We start from the raw sequence: 20,071 nt of genomic DNA, 5'->3' as shown, positions 1-20,071 counted from the left end.
GTAGATTTGAGTATTTGACCCCCCCAATCCAACCCTGAGTGCCAAGCAGGGAGGCATTGGGATGAGGTCCTTACTGTATACAGAACCAGTTTGTTTAATGCTGGGTTCTGTATCTTTGTCCAGATGGCATGAGGTTAAAAAAGTGATACAGAGGATGATCAGTGTCATTTGATATTGAAAGTGCTAACCGTGTGAGGCTTGGGGCTGTATCTTGTACCACCCCTTACCCCTTCCCTAAACGTATTTGCCCTTTTTTTTACCATTTTGAAAAAAAAAAACATTTTAAAATAGTTCAACTAGCCGATCTACATCGACACGTTGTGAGCTTGTAGATGGGCTATTTAAATAATTTTAAATTTCAAAATAGCAAAATGGCAAATAAGTTAAGGGATAAGGGCAAGATATAGCCCTTGATGTCTACATACATTTAACTCAGCCTGGGGCTGTTTTAAGTCAGCGTTAATTTAGTGTCAAAGCTCAGCAAAGCGTGAATCAAAACTGATAATAGCCTGCCCTAATACATTAACATCTTGAAATTACAGACATGTAGAGAGTTGCCAAACGAGCCTGCTGGATTTGAAAACATGTTTTGTGTGATGTGATCGCGACATCCCTACAGAATACTGTATGTCATACACACCGAGTAGGTCACACATACACGCACACGCACGAACGCACACGTGACTGAGATGTCTTTCCTGAGACTACACACAACTGAGATTACTTTCCTGAGACTACACACAACTGAGATGACTTTCCTGAGACTATGCTGCCATGGTCTGCCACCTTTTTTTAGATGTAACTGTGACATATTTTCATATTGAATTGATTCATCAACCTGTGTGTAGCCATCAATGACATTATGAAAACATGACACATTTCAAACTGCAATATTTGATTGACTTGGTGATGGAGATACAAACATAACTGACAAAACATACATTGACAAAACTGACAATGACACTTTGTGGATTACAGAGACATTTGAATGAAGAGGCAGGTGACAATGAATGTCAATGAAAAGACAGAGCGGGAGGAAGACTGTAGAAATGTAACTGTATTAGAAGAGCAGACGTCTCCACCAGGCCAGGTTGCCTACCCAGGGCCTGAACACTCTGGAAGGCATTATAGCTAATTGGAATGGAATATGAACATCCGCCTCCCTAGATCTTCGTTCGCGAAGCAAAGCCATGATGATGACTCTTGGGGTTAGTTCTATTGACAGAGCTGTGTGGTTTCCATGGTGCTCTTTCAGGTCTCTCTTCTAGAGGCAGCAGTAGTTGGTTTACATAGAAATGTAAATTTCCTCATTTGACTTGCTTCTTTCTCACTGGGCTGAGCTTCAGGATGCTCCTCAGTGAGAAGGTCCTATAGTCAGTCACGCACAGAGTCTGTCCGTCCGTCCGTCCCCCCCCCCCCCCCGCTGTTGTGACTCCTTCAGTGTCTTGTTTGTTCAGGAGGCCCTAGCAGACATCAGGCATGGGTTGAGCAGAGTCAGAAACTGCTGCTTCAGAGCCTGAGGAGGCAGGAGGAAGCAGTCTCACTGAGAATACACGGGCAGACCCGGATAAAGGCACCAGATTGGTAAGCATTGGGTATCGCGTCATTCAAAACCCTGATAGGGTTGCGTATAACCCATTCTGACCTGAGATCAGATTCATACGAGGTTTCCGCTGGACACACGCTGGTCTGACGAACCCATTCTGACCTGAGCTTGTAGATCTGCTATTTTTCAATAGCTAAAGCATAACATGATGCCGACACCAAAATGGGTGCCCGTTCAGAATGGTATAAAGACCCGCCCGTGCCCGTCTGTACTGTGTGTACACGCAGCGCCCTGCACAGCATCCCTTCAGGATGATAAAGACACCGGCGACAGTGACGTGTGGTCTACCCATTTATGTATACTATATGGTTTACCACATACATGAGGAAGTTTGACAGTGGCAGTTATAGCGCTATGCCCTAGAAAAAGGGGGAAGTGAAATCTTCGAAAAAGGGGAAGAAAACCACAGGCACGGGTGAGGTTGATCCAAGAGGACAAGCACAGCCAAATAGACCCTTAAAGATGAGTGACAATGAATCAAACTGCACCAATGCAACTAGTCGCAACTCCTTGCACAAGTTGCATGTTGCAAGGAGTTGCATGGTGAATCATTGGTGATAAATCAGCATAAACGGTACTGTAATGTAACTATTGGTTTTCTGACCGTATGCATTATGGTGCTATGATTTATTACAATGCTGTTTTCCTTTCGTAACATCATTTGTGGAGTGGTCTTGGTAATGAAGACAATTCTCAGGTAGGAATTATAGGAGGAAGCAAGGTATAGGTATACTGTAGGTATAGGAGAAATACGATTGTAGACATAAAGCTAAGAAAAGGACTGAAACTATACAGTCGGCTATTGAAGGCGGGCCCTATATAGATCACTTGTATTGTAGACCAGGGTACGTAGGGTTCAAGATAATTGGGGATGCACCCAGGATAATTTAGGGACAAAATTGGTATGAGGTACTCACCCGTACACTGAGGCAATGCAATGTTCTTTGCAGGGCCAGCAGTATAAGAATTGAAAGTGATTCATGATTAGTAATTTATTTGAAAATGCCCAATTAGCTGTAGCATCTAATAGGGGGAGCTTTCAGTTAGAAAGAGGAAGTAAGTTGAAACTTACAGGACGATGAGCTAGCTTCCTGTAGTACCAATATTAACATCGTCCTGGGTGGGGAAATAGTTGCCTTATGAGGGGGGTGGGGGGGAGAGTTCTAGGATAGGTTGAGAGGTAGGTGCAGAGGAAGTTGTAATTGGCAGAGCTAGAAATTGACCTTTTGAAGAAGAAGGATGTAGTGTAGTTTTAGCTGTCAGAAGAACTCCCTGCCTCTGGACAAACTCCATTGTGAGACTCAGATAGGTAAGAACTGTAGAACTGTAGATTAGAGAAAGCCTCCAACATAGTAATAGGCAAGTTTATGGATAAATACCCCATGCAGTCCCTTGTATTATTGGGGTCTTAAGTTCGTACGCCTCTCTGTGACAAAAGACAGAAGGTAGAAGGATAAGAAAAGGAAAGATTCAAAGGGTAACTAATCTGTTTTTAAAATATTTGGTGATATGATTCTTATGTTCTTGTTCATTTGATTATTGTACTCAATTTGATTATCTCATGCACGCACGCATGCACACGCACGCATGCACACAAACAGAATTGGTGTATAAATACTTTGATATTTTAATGAACAGATATTCCAGCCATTTTCTATAATATAGTGAAAATAGCAGATCTATGTATACAACACATTGTAGATCTACAATTTTCACTATTAGGTACTAAGTGTTTAATTTTACATGTACAACATTCACTCCTTGAGTTAGGAAGAAGCACTCCACTACATCTCAGAGACAACATTTTTACTTTTTACTCCACTACAATAATTTGAAAACTTGTTACTAGTTACTTTGTAGATTTTAAAACATACATTAATAACTTCAGCCCTAAAAACATTTTGACCATTTGAAAATAGAAGATCTACAAGCTCACAATGCGTTGCGATAGATCGGCTATTTTCAAACGATTTTGTACACATTTTGAACTGGTGACATGCAATATGACTACTTTCACGTTTAGCGCTTAAAGTATATTTTGATGCCGATACTTTTGTACTTTTAAACAAGTACATTTTTAATTCCGGACTTTTACTTAGTAGTTGCAGTATTGATACTTTTGCTCAAGTAAAAAAAATTCAGTACTTTTTCCATCACATTTCAGTTCACGGAGGGTCCTGGACGGTGTGAGACATGTTCTGCTGGACGATGCATCTGAAAGGGCCAAAGAGAGACGGTCACACTGCCGTGACGGTCGGCCACAGGGTGTACTCGTTTGGAGATTACGTCCATTACGGTGGCATGGCTCAGATTGAGGTCCACGTCTTTGACACAGTGTCTTTGTGCTGGACGACGTTGCCTCCGATGACAACCGGAAGAGGAGAATGTCCCCCTGGGAGGAACTTCAGGCGTTTGGGCCACACTGTGCTGATAGAAGATGTCATCTACATTTGGGGAGATCCTTACTGTAACATAATTTATGCGTTTGATGTTGAGACCCACGTGTGGTTCAAGCCAGAGGTTTCAGGGACTGTTCCAGAGGCGAGGGATGGTCACTCGGCTTGTGTTTTGGGGAAGGCCATTATTATCTATGGAGGATGGACGCAGCTCACTGGACGCACAAATGACATCTACAAGTTGGACACCACCACAATGATCTGGTCTTTAATTGACACCACCAGAGGCACTCCAGCACCTGCTTCAGCATGGCACTCAGCCACCATCATCGGGACAAAGATGTTTGTATTTGGGGGCCCAAGACAGCAGGACAACAATATCAGAGTGTTTGACACGAAGACCAACTGCTGGCTGAGCTCGCCTTCTCCACAGCATCTTCCAGAAAGACGCTGGGGTCATTCAGCATTTGCCTACAGTGGAGAGCTGTATATATGTGGTGGCCGTGGCTGGAGACAGGACTTAAAGGATCTGTGGAAATTCAGTCCAGAGACCTTCACCTGGAAGAAGGTTGAGCCCAAAGGGAAACGACCGTGTTGGACACCTAGTATGTGCTGTTGCATGGTGGGAGATTGTGTCATCCTCTTTAAAGGTGACCTGTACATCTTAGACTTAGGTAGTAGTCTGAAGACGTTATGCAAGCTAGCAGTTATTCAATATGGGCTGGAGCAGTCGGAACTCCCGCACAACATCAGGTGGGAACTTGCAGCCATGACTACCAAAAGCAACTGAAGGAATTAACATAACCCTCTAAGTCAAACTACTAAAATCAATAAAACAAGAATACATAAATCAATAGAAAGTGTCTTCTTTCACTACTGTACATTTATCACTAAACTAGAGCAGAACTCTGCATTCATGGGCGACGACGTCACTCATCAACATATTTGGGTACTCAGATTGTATACTTAATCAAGAGTGTAAAACCCTGAATTAAAAATGTGCAGTATTGGCATCAAAATAGTCTGTTATATAAAATGTACTTGATTCTTGTTCCATCACCAATTTCACCATCACTGTCAACACAGGCAAAATGATACTTTAGAGTCAGTATATTATAGATGTAAACATATCTGACAAAGAAAATAAAGTCATATATAATATTTTGCCGTAAGACGAATAGTGGTAATTGACAATCTATTAGCTCACAAAAAGTCGCATTGCGACATGTAGATTTTTTTAATTGACATGTTTGAGACATTTTATGCAAATTCTCCGAAAATTGAGGAAAGTTTAATGACATGCCCAAAATATAGGGATGACATGCAGGGTGCAAATATGACAAGTAGAGGATAAGCAGAACAATGCCTGCTTTGGCTTTTTCCCAACTCCTCTCCTGTATGTGTGGTATTTTGGGGGTTTGCTTCATGTGGGAGGAGAGAGGTGGAGGTGCACTCAGTCTCAGATACACATCTGCACAATTACACAAAGTGTATTTAATGTACTACTGTATGTTTCACCTTCAAACTGTTTCACAAGCTGGAAATACATCTTCTTACGCACATGTGGCAACGATTAAGAAAGAACTGATGTGCATCAGAACACAAATAGAAGATTGAAGGCATATATCCACATAGGTTTCTCCTTGGCCAACTACAAATTACTGTACATGTTCTGGCATTACTCATTGCCAGACATACAAAACGTTTCATACACTGAGAAATACAATATAGAATACCCAAAATAACTCTCTCTCTCACACACACACACACACACACACACACACACACACACACACACACACACACACACACACACACACACACACACACACACACACACACACACACACACACACACACACACACACACACACACACTTCGGTTTTATTTTCTTGGGCAAGTTGGGCCCAAAGTTCTGAACATTAAGAAACATTTGCAGGTGTAGTTGCCATAATTTAAATGATTTGCACTAAAACTCTGCATGGGTCCTTTTATCTGGCTCTATCCCAGTCAATGATGGCTATTAACAATTTTAGCCACCTTGCATCTGTGAGTGAAGGGTTTTTCTTCAACAATGTGACTATACTATTGTGTAAAATGCAGAGTTAATTTGTATTATAGAAAGGACACATTAAAAATGAAGTGTTCTAATGCACTAGCCAGGGCCCCGAATGGCAGAAATGTCTATACTATACAATTTTCAATTTATATACGATTGTTTCTAAGCAAGCAAAGTACAGAATTTATCATTTGTAAGGAAAATATAGATACATTTAAGCACAGCATGTTTACTCCCTGCACCTTGTGGTACAACAAGATAAGTGTTAATAAAACTTCTCTCACGCACACGCACGCAGTCATCATAATCTATCATTGTGTACATTGTCACCACATTATCTCTTATTAATACTTTTCATTGGTAGACAGACAGACAGACAGACGGACAGACAGACAGACAGACAGACAGACAGACAGACAGACAGACAGACAGACAGACAGACAGACAGACAGACAGACAGACAGACAGACAGACAGACAATTTGTGAGCCGGTGGAAATCTAGATGTGTGTTTTGGTTTATGTTATTTTCATGATTTGCTGTGTTTTATAATTTTGCATGCTGTAGAGTGGGATTATTTTTGAGTGATTTGTACTTTATTGTTTTGCTTATTTATTTGTGTTTGAGTGTTTCATGATTTTGTAAACGTATCTTTCCACTGACTCCCTAACGACCCATCGCATCAAGGACCGAGTGACTAATGACCTGCACCTGGGCATGGGTGGGGCCGGTAATCAAGAGGCCTATATATTTGGGCTGGCAGAAGAGAGAACACAGGAGAGGAGAAGGACTGGGAGCCAGGACGCAGCCGGGGGCCAGTGGTAGCCATGTCGTCGACCAGAGAAGGGCTTTAAGCGCCACGACCACGACCCCCATGGGGGGGGGGGCAGTGGTAGCCATGTCCTCGACACTATAAGTGCCACGACCACGACCCCCAGTGTGCGCCCTTGCCGTGGAGGGGCTGCCCAGAGACGAGATATGGAAGGCAGCAGATGGGCCGCAGCACTACCATGCCATAATCCGACGTGTAGACGTTAAGATCATCGACCCATTCTGACCGGGCACCCATTTTGGTGTCGGCATCATGTTATGCTTTAGCTATTGAAAAATAGCAGATCTACAAGCTCATATCGCGCCACCGAGTGGCGCGATACGAGCTTGTAGGTCTGCTATTTTTTTAAATTTGAAGAACGACTGACATTTTTAGAATCTGATCTCAGGTCAGAATGGGTTAATCAGACCAGTGTGTGTCCAGTGGAAACCTGGTATGAATCTGATCTCAGGTCAGAATGGGTTAAAGTAGGACATTGTGAAACGGATGAACTGTGCCCAGTGCTCTTGTGCTTCAGTGGCCAGAAGAGTAGAAGAAACGGATGATTTCAACCTTTGACTGTCCCCACGCTGCTCCTTGCTTTTGTTGCACAATTGCGGATTTGCACATTGTGAGAAACCGTATTTTAAAGTTGTTTTGTTTATTTTGGTCAAGTGTTTATTTTTAGAATTGAGTTTAGTTAGTTATTTAGGATTTTATAGGGATTTTAGGCGTAGGGCGTTGTTTAATATACCGGTAACTGTATCATTTTAGAGTGCCCCCTGTATTAGCGCAATAAAGTTCCTTATCCTTTTTATAACCCCCCAACATCCTGTTTCAGTATTCAGTCCTTCCCTGTGTTTTAGCTATTTTATGCTCTTTTACCTGGTTTTAAACTCGAACCTGTGTTGACCTTGAATGACGAGTGTCAGAGTTCCCTTTACTCTGTTGTTTTAATCAAAGGGTGGCATAGTTGGCTACAATGTGTATTGAGTTCATAGTGAATATGCACCTGCACTTTAAAACAGTGCACTTTATTTAATAGTTTCTTGTGACTGAGTCGGCCACACGTCACAAATACATACATACTGCGGTCCTGCAATGGCAACTGAATTTCCCAAGATCAATAAAAGGTCTGTCTGTAATTATTTCTTAATAAATAAATAATGTTGTTCATTTTTTTAATCTGACTTCAAAACAACAAACAATGAAGCCCTAGTAGTGAAATGAAATATCACAGTGAGTTAATGATATGGGAGAATAGTTCATGCATCATTAATTAACTACTTCTGTGGCTAGACTTGCCCAGTCGCTCAGCATACAGTACTCTTCTTAGAGAGCCAGTAAGTAATATATAATACTGAGTCCACTATACCCAACCAGCTCAGTGGCCTTGTGGTTGGAGTGTCCGCCCTGAGACTGGGAGGTTGGGGTTCGATCCCCGGCCGGGTCATACCAAAGACTCTAAAAATGGGACCAAATGCCTCCCTGCTTGACACTGAGATTGAAGGGTTGGATTGGGGTGTAAGTCCCTGCGACATACTAGCGTCATGTCCAGGGGGTGTACTTGTACATCAAGCTGCCTCACGCTACAGAAACAGGAGATAGGCTCCTGCCCTATGGTAAGAATTGAAAGTGATTCATGAATCAGTTAGAAAGAGGAAGTAACTTGAAACTTACAGGACGATGAGCTAGCTTCCTGTAGTACCAATATTAACATCGTCCTGGGTGGGGAAATAGTTGCCTTATGAGGGGGGTGGGGGGGTGAGTGCTAGGATAGGTTGAGAGGTAGGTGCAGAGGAAGTTGCAATTGGCAGAGCTAGAAATGGACCTTTTCAACATTGAAGGACATCTACTCTGTATGTAGTGTAGTTTTAGCTGTCAGAAGAACTCCCTGCCTCTGGACAAACTCCATTGTGAGTGCAGTTTAGGACTCAGATTATACAGGTAAGAACTGTAGATTAGAGAAAGCCTCCAACATAGTAATAGGCAAGTTTATGGATAAATACCCCATGCAGTCCCTTGTATTATTGGGGTCTTAAGTTCGTACGCCTCTCTGTGACAAAAGACAGAAGGTAGAAGGATAAGAAAAGGAAAGATTCAAAGGGTAACTAATCTGTTTTTTTTAAATATATTTGGGTGATATGATTCTTATGTTCTTGTTCATTTGATTATTGTACTCAATTTGATTATCTCACACACGCATGCACACAAAGAACAGAATTGGTGTATAAATACGTTGATATTTTAATGAACAGATATTCCAGCCATATTCTATAATATAGTGAAAATAGCAGATCTATGTATACACATTGTAGATCTACAATTTTCACTATTGGGTACTAAGTGTTTAATTTTACATGTACAACATTCACTCCTTGAGTTAGGAAGAAGCACTCCACTACATCTCAGAGACATTTTTACTTTTTACTCCACTACAATAATTTGAAAACTTGTTACTAGTTACTTTGTAGATTTTAAAACATACATTAATAACTTCAGCCCTAAAAACATTTCGACCATTTGAAAATAGCAGATCTACAAGCTCACAATGCGTTGCGATAGATCGGCTATTTTCAAACGATTTTGTACACATTTTGAACTGGTGACATGCAATATGACTACTTTCACGTTTAGCGCTTAAAGTATATTTTGATGCCGATACTTTTGTACTTTTAAACAAGTAAATTTGTAATTCCGGACTTTTACTTAGTAGTTGCAGTATTGATACTTTTGCTCAAGTAAAAAAAATTCAGTACTTTTTCCATCACTGCTGTAGATCAGTTCACGGAGGGTCCTGGACGGTGTGAGACATGTTCTGCTGGACGATGCATCTGAAAGGGCCAAAGAGAGACGGTCACACTGCCGTGACGGTCGGCCACAGGGTGTACTCGTTTGGAGATTACGTCCATTACGGTGGCATGGCTCAGATTGAGGTCCACGTCTTTAACACAGTGTCTTTGTGCTGGACGACGTTGCCTCCGATGACAACCGGAAGAGGAGAATGTCCCCCTGGGAGGAACTTCAGGCGTTTGGGCCACACTGTGCTGATAGAAGATGTCATCTACATTTGGGGAGATCCTTACTGTAACATAATTTATGCGTTTGATGTTGAGACCCACGTGTGGTTCAAGCCAGAGGTTTCAGGGACTGTTCCAGAGGCGAGGGATGGTCACTCGGCTTGTGTTTTGGGGAAGGCCATTATTATCTATGGAGGATGGACGCAGCTCACTGGACGCACAAATGACATCTACAAGTTGGACACCACCACAATGATCTGGTCTTTAATTGACACCACCAGAGGCACTCCAGCACCTGCTTCAGCATGGCACTCAGCCACCATCATCGGGACAAAGATGTTTGTATTTGGGGGCCCAAGACAGCAGGACAACAATATCAGAGTGTTTGACACGGAGACCAACTGCTGGCTGAACTCGCCTTCTCCACAGCATCTTCCAGAAAGACGCTGGGGTCATTCAGCATTTGCCTACAGTGGAGAGCTGTATATATGTGGTGGCCGTGGCTGGAGACAGGACTTAAAGGATCTGTGGAAATTCAGTCCAGAGACCTTCACCTGGAAGAAGGTTGAGCCCAAAGGGAAACGACCGTGTTGGACACCTAGTATGTGCTGTTGCATTGTGGGAGATTGTGTCATCCTCTTTAAAGGTGACCTGTACATCTTAGACTTAGGTAGTAGTCTGAAGACGTTATGCAAGCTAGCAGTTATTCAATATGGGCTGGAGCAGTCGGAACTCCCGCACAACATCAGGTGGGAACTTGCAGCCATGACTACCAAAAGCAACTGAAGGAATTAACATAACCCTCTAAGTCAAACTACTAAAATCAATAAAACAAGAATACATAAATCAATAGAAAGTGTCTTCTTTCACTACTGTACATTTATCACTAAACTAGAGCAGAACTCTGCATTCATGGGCGACGACGTCACTCATCAACATATTTGGGTACTCAGATTGTATACTTAATCAAGAGTGTAAAACCCTGAATTAAAAATGTGCAGTATTGGCATCAAAATAGTCTGTTATATAAAATGTACTTGATTCTTGTTCCATCACCAATTTCACCATCACTGTCAACACAGGCAAAATGATACTTTAGTCAGTATATTATAGATGTAAACATATCTGACAAAGAAAATAAAGTCATATATAATATTTTGCCGTAAGACGAATAGTGGTAGTTGACAATCTATTAGCTCACAAAAAGTCGCATTGCGACATGTAGATTTTTTTAATTGACATGTTTGAGACATTTTATGCAAATTCTCCGAAAATTGAGGAAAGTTTAATGACATGCCCAAAATATAGGGATGACATGCAAGGTGCAAATATGACAAGTAGAGGATAAGCAGAACAATGCCTGCTTTGGCTTTTTCCCAACTCCTCTCCTGTATGTGTGGTATTTTGGGGCTTTGCTTCATGTGGGAGGAGAGAGGTGGAGGTGCACTCAGTCTCAGATACACATCTGCACAATTACACAAAGTGTATTTAATGTACTACTGTATGTTTCACCTTCAAACTGTTTCACAAGCTGGAAATACATCTTCTTACGCACATGTGGCAACGATTAAGAAAGCACTGATGTGCATCAGAACACAAATAGAAGATTGAAGGCATATATCCACATAGGTTTCTCCTTGGCCAACTACAAATTACTGTACATGTTCTGGCATTACTCATTGCCAGACATACAAAACGTTTCTTACACTGAGAAATACAATATAGAATACCCAAAATAACTCTCTCTCACACACACACACACACACACACACACACACACACACACACACACACACTTACTTCGGTTTTATTTTCTTGGGCAAGTTGGGCCCAAAGTTATGAACATTAAGAAACATTTGCAGGTGTAGTTGCCATAATTTAAATGATTTGCACTAAAACTCTGCATGGGTCCTTTTATCTGGCCCTATCCCAGTCAATGATGGCTATTAACAATTTTAGCCACCTTGCATCTTAGCCCCTTTCGGGACCCTACGTAAAACTTTTTTGATATTTTGTTTAGTTTTACGTTGGGTCCCTGCTCGCTAGTGTATTTTCGTATGGAAATTCCTAAATGCGGATGTGGAGATTCTCTCTAAAATAGGACCCGCGGCATGTGACGCCATTATTTTCCTTGAGTTATTCTGAATTCGGTAACTTTAAGTAGCTATACATCCCGGTGCGAATATCTCCTGTGGCGCGGAAGCCGTTAAGTATTTTTAATCTTTGTTTGACCGATTTGGTCGCTTTATTTCTTCTTGTTTGTTTACCGTTTATTGTACCGCCTCCCGGTGTGCGGTTGGCTTGTGAGGCTACGTCCCTGCCTCTGATCTGCTGTGTCATAGCTATAGCGCCACTAGCTAGCCAGATAGGCGGTACAATGAGGTGTCAATAAACAAGAAGAATCCAAGCTTCCAAATCGGGCAAACATATATTAAAAATACTTAACGGCTTCCGCGCCACAGGAGATATTCGCACCGGGATGTATAGCTACTTAAAGTTACCGAATTCAGAATAACTCAAGGAAAATAATGGCGTCACATGCCGCGGGGAGGCGTTTTAACATGTAAACAGAGCCAGTAAATGTTTTAATCAGGTGGCATGGACGACGAGGAACAGGACCCAATGCACTGAGTCGAACAAATGTCAGAAACTTCAGTAGCATTTGGGTTCTGCTTGGAGGGCTACTTGCATCTGTGAGTGAAGGGTTTTTCTTCAACAATGTGACTATACTATTGTGTAAAATGCAGAGTTAATTTGTATTATAGAAAGGACACATTAAAAATGAAGTGTTCTAATGCACTAGCCAGGGCCCCGAATGGCAGAAATGTCTATACTATACAATTTTCAATTTATATACGATTGTTTCTAAGCAAGCAAAGTACAGAATGTATCATTTGTAAGGAAAATATAGATACATTTAAGCACAGCATGCTTACTCCCTGCACCTTGTGGTACAACAAGATAAGTGTTAATAAAACTTCTCTCACGCACACGCACGCACGCACACAGTCATCATAATCTATCATTGTGTACATTGTCACCACATTATCTCTTATTAATACTTTTCATTGGTAGACAGACAGACAGACAGACAGACAGACAGACAGACAGACAATTTGTGAGCCGGTGGAAATCTAGATGTGTGTTTTGGTTTATGTTATTTTCATGATTTGCTGTGTTTTATAATTTTGCATGCTGTAGAGTGGGATTATTTTTGAGTGATTTGTACTTTATTGTTTTGCTTATTTATTTGTGTTTGAGTGTTTCATGATTTTGTAAACGTATCTTTCCACTGACTCCCTAACGACCCATCGCATCAAGGACCGAGTGACTAATGACCTGCACCTGGGCATGGGTGGGGCCGGTAATCAAGAGGCCTATATATTTGGGCTGGCAGAAGAGAGAACACAGGAGAGGAGAAGGACTGGGAGCCAGGACGCAGCCGGGGGCCAGTGGTAGCCATGTCGTCGACCAGAGAAGGGCTTTAAGCGCCACGACCACGACCCCCATGGGGGGGGGGGGCCAGTGGTAGCCATGTCCTCGACACTATAAGTGCCACGACCACGACCCCCAGTGTGCGCCCTTGCCGTGGAGGGGCTGCCCAGAGACGAGATATGGAAGGCAGCAGATGGGCCGCAGCACTACCATGCCATAATCACAGAAGGGCTCAGGTTAACACCTGGGCTTGTCTGTAAGTACCCGATTTGTAGTGTTGCCGACGTGTAGACGTTAAGATCATCGACCCATTCTGACCGGGCACCCATTTTGGTGTCGGCATCATGTTATGCTTTAGCTATTGAAAAATAGCAGATCTACAAGCTCATATCGCGCCACCGAGTGGCGCGATACGAGCTTGTAGGTCTGCTATTTTTTTAAATTTGAAGAACGACTGACATTTTTAGAATCTGATCTCAGGTCAGAATGGGTTAATCAGACCAGTGTGTGTCCAGTGGAAACCTGGTATGAATCTGATCTCAGGTCAGAATGGGTTAAAGTAGGACATTGTGAAACGGGTGAACTGTGCCCAGTGCTCTTGTGCTTCAGTGACCAGAAGAGTAGAAGAAACGGATGAATTCAACCTTTGACTGTCCCCGCGCTGCTCCTTGCTTTTGTTGCACAATTGCAGATTTGCACATTGTGAGAAACCGTATTTGTTTATTGGTTTTTTTCACAGAAGCATTATTGAGATAGTTTGAAAAAGAATAATTAACATTAACAGCTTCTCTTAAATAAACCCCACAAGTATGACATAAAAGAGTAAACACATTGAATTTTCACCCCAAAGAAAAAGGACAACAGAAAACAAGACAAACAAACCTTAAATACAAGATCAGTAACAGACAAAACAACAGTACACAACATCCTATATAAAAATAAACATAGGTACATGATACATCCATAATCCAATACAATACAATCCATACAATCCAATCACAGTATATTAAGCTACTTTTAAAACAAAAGTCCAGCAGACCTCACTCATCCCCAAGCAGAGATGGATTCAAATCCTGAATGAATTGAAAGAATGGACCCCATATCCTCCCAAACCTATCGGAAGAACCATTCAAGGAGTGTCTAATCTTCTCCAGTTTTACACAGTACAAGGTGTCCCTAACCCAATGAGTGTGAGAAGGGGAAGTGGGCGATTTCCAGTTGGTCAGAATTAGTCTCCTCGCTAACAAAGTGACAAAGGCCAAAACATCCCTCTCTGGTTTGGAGAGCGACTGTATTGAGGGAAAAACACCAAACAGGGCCCCCAAAGGTGTGGGCTCCACTCTTTGCCCGACTATCTTTGATAAGGAATTAAAGATATCGGTCCAATATTTGTGCAGAGAAGGGCAGAGCCAGAACGTATGGATGAGGTCTGCGGGAGCCTGCCGACATCTATCACACTCAGGAGACACATCGTTATATATTCTAGACAACCTGGCCTTGGTGTAGTAGACACGGTGTAGTAATTTACATTGAATAAGAGCATGCCTCGCACAAATAGAGGACCCATGTACCCGATGTAGAATTGTATCCCAAACCTCCTCAGTTATCTCCTCTCCAATATCCACCTCCCAACGAGCCTTTAATGAATCCAAAGACTCTGGGTGCAAACAACAAATCTCATCATAAATACATGAGATCGCACCCTTCAAGGTTGGCAACAGAGTCAGAAGGGTGTCTATAACAGAGTCATTAGGTAAATTTGGAAACGTGGGAAATATTTTCTGAACAAAACTACGGACCTGTAAATATCTAAAAAAGTTCTGTTTGGGAAGCGTATATTCAAATGAGAGTTGCTGAAAGGATGCAAAGACCTTCTCCATATACAAGTCCTTGAAAGTATAAATCCCAAGACTTTTCCAGGTTGAGAAGGCACCATCTATCAAAGAGGGATGGAAAATATGATTGGCTGCTATTGGGGCATTAATAGAGAGTGAGTGCAATCCGAAATGGCGTCTAAATTGGATCCATATTTTTAGAGTCTTTTTAACAATAGTATTTTTAGTGTACAGGGCGGTTGAGGAGAGAATGGGAGAGTATGTTAAAGCCTTCAGTGACACTGGACCAGCCGAGTTTGCCTCCATAGCTAACCACGTTGGAGGGGGTTCTGCTATTTCATATAAGATCCAATATTGGAAAATCCTAATGTTGGAGGCCCAGTAGTAAAATCTAAAGTTAGGCAGAGCCATTCCCCCAAGAGATTTGGGCCTCTGTAGGTACTGCTTACGCAACCTCGGCACCTTCTTGTTCCAAATGAATTCAGAGATCATACTATCTAATTTACTAAAGAAGGTCAGGGGGAGAAAGAGGGGGATACATTGGAACAAGTATAAGAATCGAGGGAGAATGTTCATCTTAACAGTGTTAACTCTTGCAACCAAGGATAAGTTGAGCAAAGACCAACGGTCAAAGTCTTCTTTGACTCTTTTCAGAAACCGTATTTTAAAGTTGTTTTGTTTATTTTGGTCAAGTGTTTATTTTTAGAATTGAGTTTAGTTAGTTATTTAGGATTTTATAGGGATTTTAGGCGTAGGGCATTTATATATACCGGTAACTGTATCATTTTAGAGTGCCCCCTGTATTAGCGCAATAAAGTTCCTTATCCTTTTTATAACCCCCCAACATCCTGTTTCAGTATTCAGTCCTTCCCTGTGTTTTAGCTATTTTATGCTCTTTTACCTGGTTTTAAACTCGAACCTGTGTTGACCTTGAATGACGAGTGTCAGAGTTCCCTTTACTCTGTTGTTTTAATCAAAGGGTGGCATAGTTGGCTACAATGTGTATTGAGTTCATAGTGAATATGCACCTGCACTTTAAAACAGTGCACTTTATTTAATAGTTTCTTGTGACTGAGTCGGCCACACGTCACAAATACATACATACTGCGGTCCTGCAATGGCAACTGAATTTCCCAAGATCAATAAAAGGTCTGTCTGTAATTATTTCTTAATAAATAAATAATGTTGTTAATTTTTTTTAATCTGACTTCAAAACAACAAACAATGAAGCCCTAGTAGTGAAATGAAATATCACAGTGAGTTAATGATATGGGAGAATAGTTCATGCATCATTAATTAACTACTTCTGTGGCTAGACTTGCCCAGTCGCTCAGCATACAGTACTCTTCTTAGAGAGCCAGTAAGTAATATATAATACTGAGTCCACTATACCCAACCAGCTCAGTGGCCTTGTGGTTGGAGTGTCCGCCCTGAGACTGGGAGGTTGGGGTTCGATCCCTGGCCGGGTCATACCAAAGACTCTAAAAGAGAGACCAAATGCCTCCCTGCTTGACACTGAGATTGAAGGGTTGGATTGGGGTGTAAGTCCCTGCGACATACTAGCGTCATGTCCAGGGGGTGTACTTGTACATCAAGCTGCCTCACGCTACAGAAACAGGAGATAGGCTCCTGCCCTATGGTAAGAATTGAAAGTGATTCATGAATCCTGACAGATTTGTAAATTAGTAATTTATTTGAAAATGCCCAATTAGCTGTAGCATCTAATAGGGGGAGCTTTCAGTTAGAAAGAGGAAGTAACTTGAAACTTACAGGACGATGAGCTAGCTTCCTGTAGTACCAATATTAACATCGTCCTGGGTGGGGAAATAGTTGCCTTATGAGGGGGGTGGGGGGGGTGAGTGCTAGGATAGGTTGAGAGGTAGGTGCAGAGGAAGTTGCAATTGGCAGAGCTAGAAATGGACCTTTTCAACATTGAAGAAGGACATCTACTCTGTATGTAGTGTAGTTTTAGCTGTCAGAAGAACTCCCTGCCTCTGGACAAACTCCATTGTGAGTGCAGTTTAGGACTCAGATTATACAGGTAAGAACTGTAGATTAGAGAAAGCCTCCAACATAGTAATAGGCAAGTTTATGGATAAATACCCCATGCAGTCCCTTGTATTATTGGGGTCTTAAGTTCGTACGCCTCTCTGTGACAAAAGACAGAAGGTAGAAGGATAAGAAAAGGAAAGGAAAGATTCAAAGGGTAACTAATCTGTTTTTATTTTTTATATATTTGGGTGATATGATTCTTATGTTCTTGTTCATTTGATTATTGTACTCAATTTGATTATCTCACACACGCATGCACACAAAGAACAGAATTGGTGTATAAATACGTTGATATTTTAATGAACAGATATTCCAGCCATTTTCTATAATATAGTGAAAATAGCAGATCTATGTATACAACACATTGTAGATCTACAATTTTCACTATTGGGTACTAAGTGTTTAATTTTACATGTACAACATTCACTCCTTGAGTTAGGAAGAAGCACTCCACTACATCTCAGAGACAACATTTTTACTTTTTACTCCACTACAATAATTTGAAAACTTGTTACTAGTTACTTTGTAGATTTAAAATTTGATTAGAAAACATACATTAATCACTATACGGCCATTTGAAAATAGCAGATCTACAAGCTCACAATGCGTTGCGATAGATCGGCTATTTTCAAACGATTTTGTACACATTTTGAACTGGTGACATGCAATATGAGTACTTTCACTTTTAGCGCTTAAAGTACATTTTGATGCAGATACTTTTGTACTTTTACTCAAGTACATTTTTAATTCCAGACTTTTACTTGTAACAAACTAGTCCTACATTGCAGTATTGATACTTTTGCTCAAGTAGAAAAATGTGAGTACTTTTTCCATCACTGCTGTAGATCAGTTCACGGAGGGTCCTGGACGGTGTGAGACATGTTCTGCTGGACGATGCATCTGAAAGGGCCAAAGAGAGACGGTCACACTGCCGTGACGGTCGGCCACAGGGTGTACTCGTTTGGAGTCCATTACGGTGACATGGCTCAGATTGACGTCCACGTCTTTAACACAGTGTCTTTGTGCTGGACGACGTTGCCTCCGATGACAACAGGAAGAGGAGAATGTCCCCCTGAGAGGAACTGCAGGCGCTTGGGCCACGCTGTGCTGATAGAAGATGTCATCTACATTTGGGGAGATCCTTACTGTAACATAATGTATGCATTTGATGTTGAGACCCACGTGTGGTTCAAGCCCGAGGTTTCCGGGACTGTTCCAGAGGCGAGGGATGGTCACTCGGCTTGTGTTTTGGGGAAGGCCATGTATATCTATGGAGGATGGACGCAGCTCACTGGACATCACATCACATCACATCATATCACAAATGACATCTACAAGTTGGACACCACCACAATGATCTGGTCTTTAATTGACACCACCAGAGGCACTCCAGCACCTGCTTCAGCATGGCACTCAGCCACCATCATCGGGACAAAGATGTTTGTATTTGGGGGCCCAAGACAGCAGGACAACAATATCAGAGTGTTTGACACGGAGACCAACTGCTGGCTGAACTCACCTTCTCCACAGCATCTTCCAGAAAGACGCTGGGGTCATTCAGCATTTTCCTACAGTGGAGAGCTGTATATATGTGGTGGCCGTGGCTGGAGACAGGACTTAAAGGATCTGTGGAAATTCAGTCCAGAGACCTTCACCTGGAAGAAGGTTGAGCCCAAAGGGAAACGACCGTGTTGGACACCTATTATGTGCTGTTGCATGGTGGGAGATTGTGTCATCCTCTTTAAAGGTGACCTGTACATCTTAGACTTAGGTAGTAGTCTGAAGACGTTATGCAAGCTAGCAGTTATTCAATATGGGCTGGAGCAGTCGGAACTCCCGCACAACATCAGGTGGGAACTTGCAGCCATGACTACCAAAAGCAACTGAAGGAATTAACATAACCCTCTAAGTCAAACTACTAAAATCAATAAAACAACAATACATAAAACAATAGAAAGTGGCATCGCAGTCCAAGCATATAGAATATCATTATGAGACGATGATGAAGAGAAAGACGATGAAGAGAAAGATGATGGCTTTTTAGAAGATGAGGAAGACAACTAGAAAAAATAGTTTTACATAGGGGGGGGGGGGGGGGTTCACTACTGTACATTTATCACTAAACTAGAGCAGAACTCTGCATTCATGGGCGACGACGTCACTCATCAACATATTTGGGTACTCAGATTGTATACTTAATCAAGACAAGAGTGTAAAACCCTTGAATAAAAAATGTGCAGTATTGGCATCAAAATAGTCTGTTATATAAAATGTTCCATCACCAATTTCACCATCACTGTCAACACAGGCAAAATGATACTTTAGTGTCAGTATATAGATGTCCACATATACCTGACAAAGAAAATTAAGTCATATATAATATTTTGCCGTAAGACGAATAGTGGTAATTGACAATCTATTAGCTCACAAAAAGTCGCATTGCAACATGTAGATTTTTTGCCACCTTGCATCTGTGAGTGAAGGGTTTTTCTTCAACAATGTGACTACTATTGTGTAAAATGCAGAGTTAATTTGTATTATAGAAAGGACACTTATATAGTGTTCTAATGCGCTAGCCAGGGCCCCGAATGGCAGAAATGTCTATACTATACCATTTTCCAATCCATACGATTGTTTCTAAGCAAAGTACAGAATTTATAATTTGTAAGGAAAACCTTACACCTTGTGGTACAACAAGATAAGTGTTAATACAACTTCTCTCACGCACACACACACAGTCATCATAATCTATCATTGTGTGTACATTGTCACCACATTATCTCTTAATACTTTTCATTGGTAGACAGACAGACAGACAGACAGACTGACGGTCCTACAATGGCAACTGAATTTCCCA

The 20,071-nt window shown here is 41.7% G+C and overlaps 3 protein-coding genes across 3 annotated transcripts; all 3 read left to right on the top strand.

The window, feature by feature from the left end:
- Window positions 1-3,814: 3,814 nt before the first annotated feature.
- Window positions 3,815-4,792, top strand: LOC310878987 (kelch domain-containing protein 3-like; the record flags this gene model as incomplete). The annotated part of the gene is made up of 2 exons (XM_083793403.1): window positions 3,815-4,457; window positions 4,653-4,792. The coding sequence occupies 2 exons, from the start codon at window positions 3,815-3,817 to the stop codon at window positions 4,790-4,792; spliced, it is 783 nt and encodes a 260-aa protein (XP_083649529.1).
- A 4,908-nt stretch (window positions 4,793-9,700) lies between these two features.
- On the top strand, window positions 9,701-10,678 carry LOC310878986 (kelch domain-containing protein 3-like; the record flags this gene model as incomplete). Its single annotated transcript, XM_083793402.1, has 2 exons — window positions 9,701-10,343; window positions 10,539-10,678. 2 exons carry the CDS (start codon window positions 9,701-9,703, stop codon window positions 10,676-10,678), a joined length of 783 nt encoding a protein of 260 aa, XP_083649528.1.
- A 7,430-nt stretch (window positions 10,679-18,108) lies between these two features.
- On the top strand, window positions 18,109-19,101 carry LOC310878984 (kelch domain-containing protein 3-like; the record flags this gene model as incomplete). The annotated part of the gene is made up of 1 exon (XM_083793399.1): window positions 18,109-19,101. One exon carries the CDS (start codon window positions 18,109-18,111, stop codon window positions 19,099-19,101), a length of 993 nt encoding a protein of 330 aa, XP_083649525.1.
- Between the last annotated feature and the right edge of the window lie 970 nt (window positions 19,102-20,071).

The sequence above is a fragment of the Protomyctophum parallelum genome (assembly GCF_964188405.1).
Source record: "Protomyctophum parallelum genome assembly, chromosome: 21".
NCBI lineage: Eukaryota > Metazoa > Chordata > Actinopteri > Myctophiformes > Myctophidae > Protomyctophum > Protomyctophum parallelum.
The sequence above is the reverse complement of the archived record's forward strand: the minus strand, read 5'-3'. Positions and strand labels throughout refer to the sequence as shown.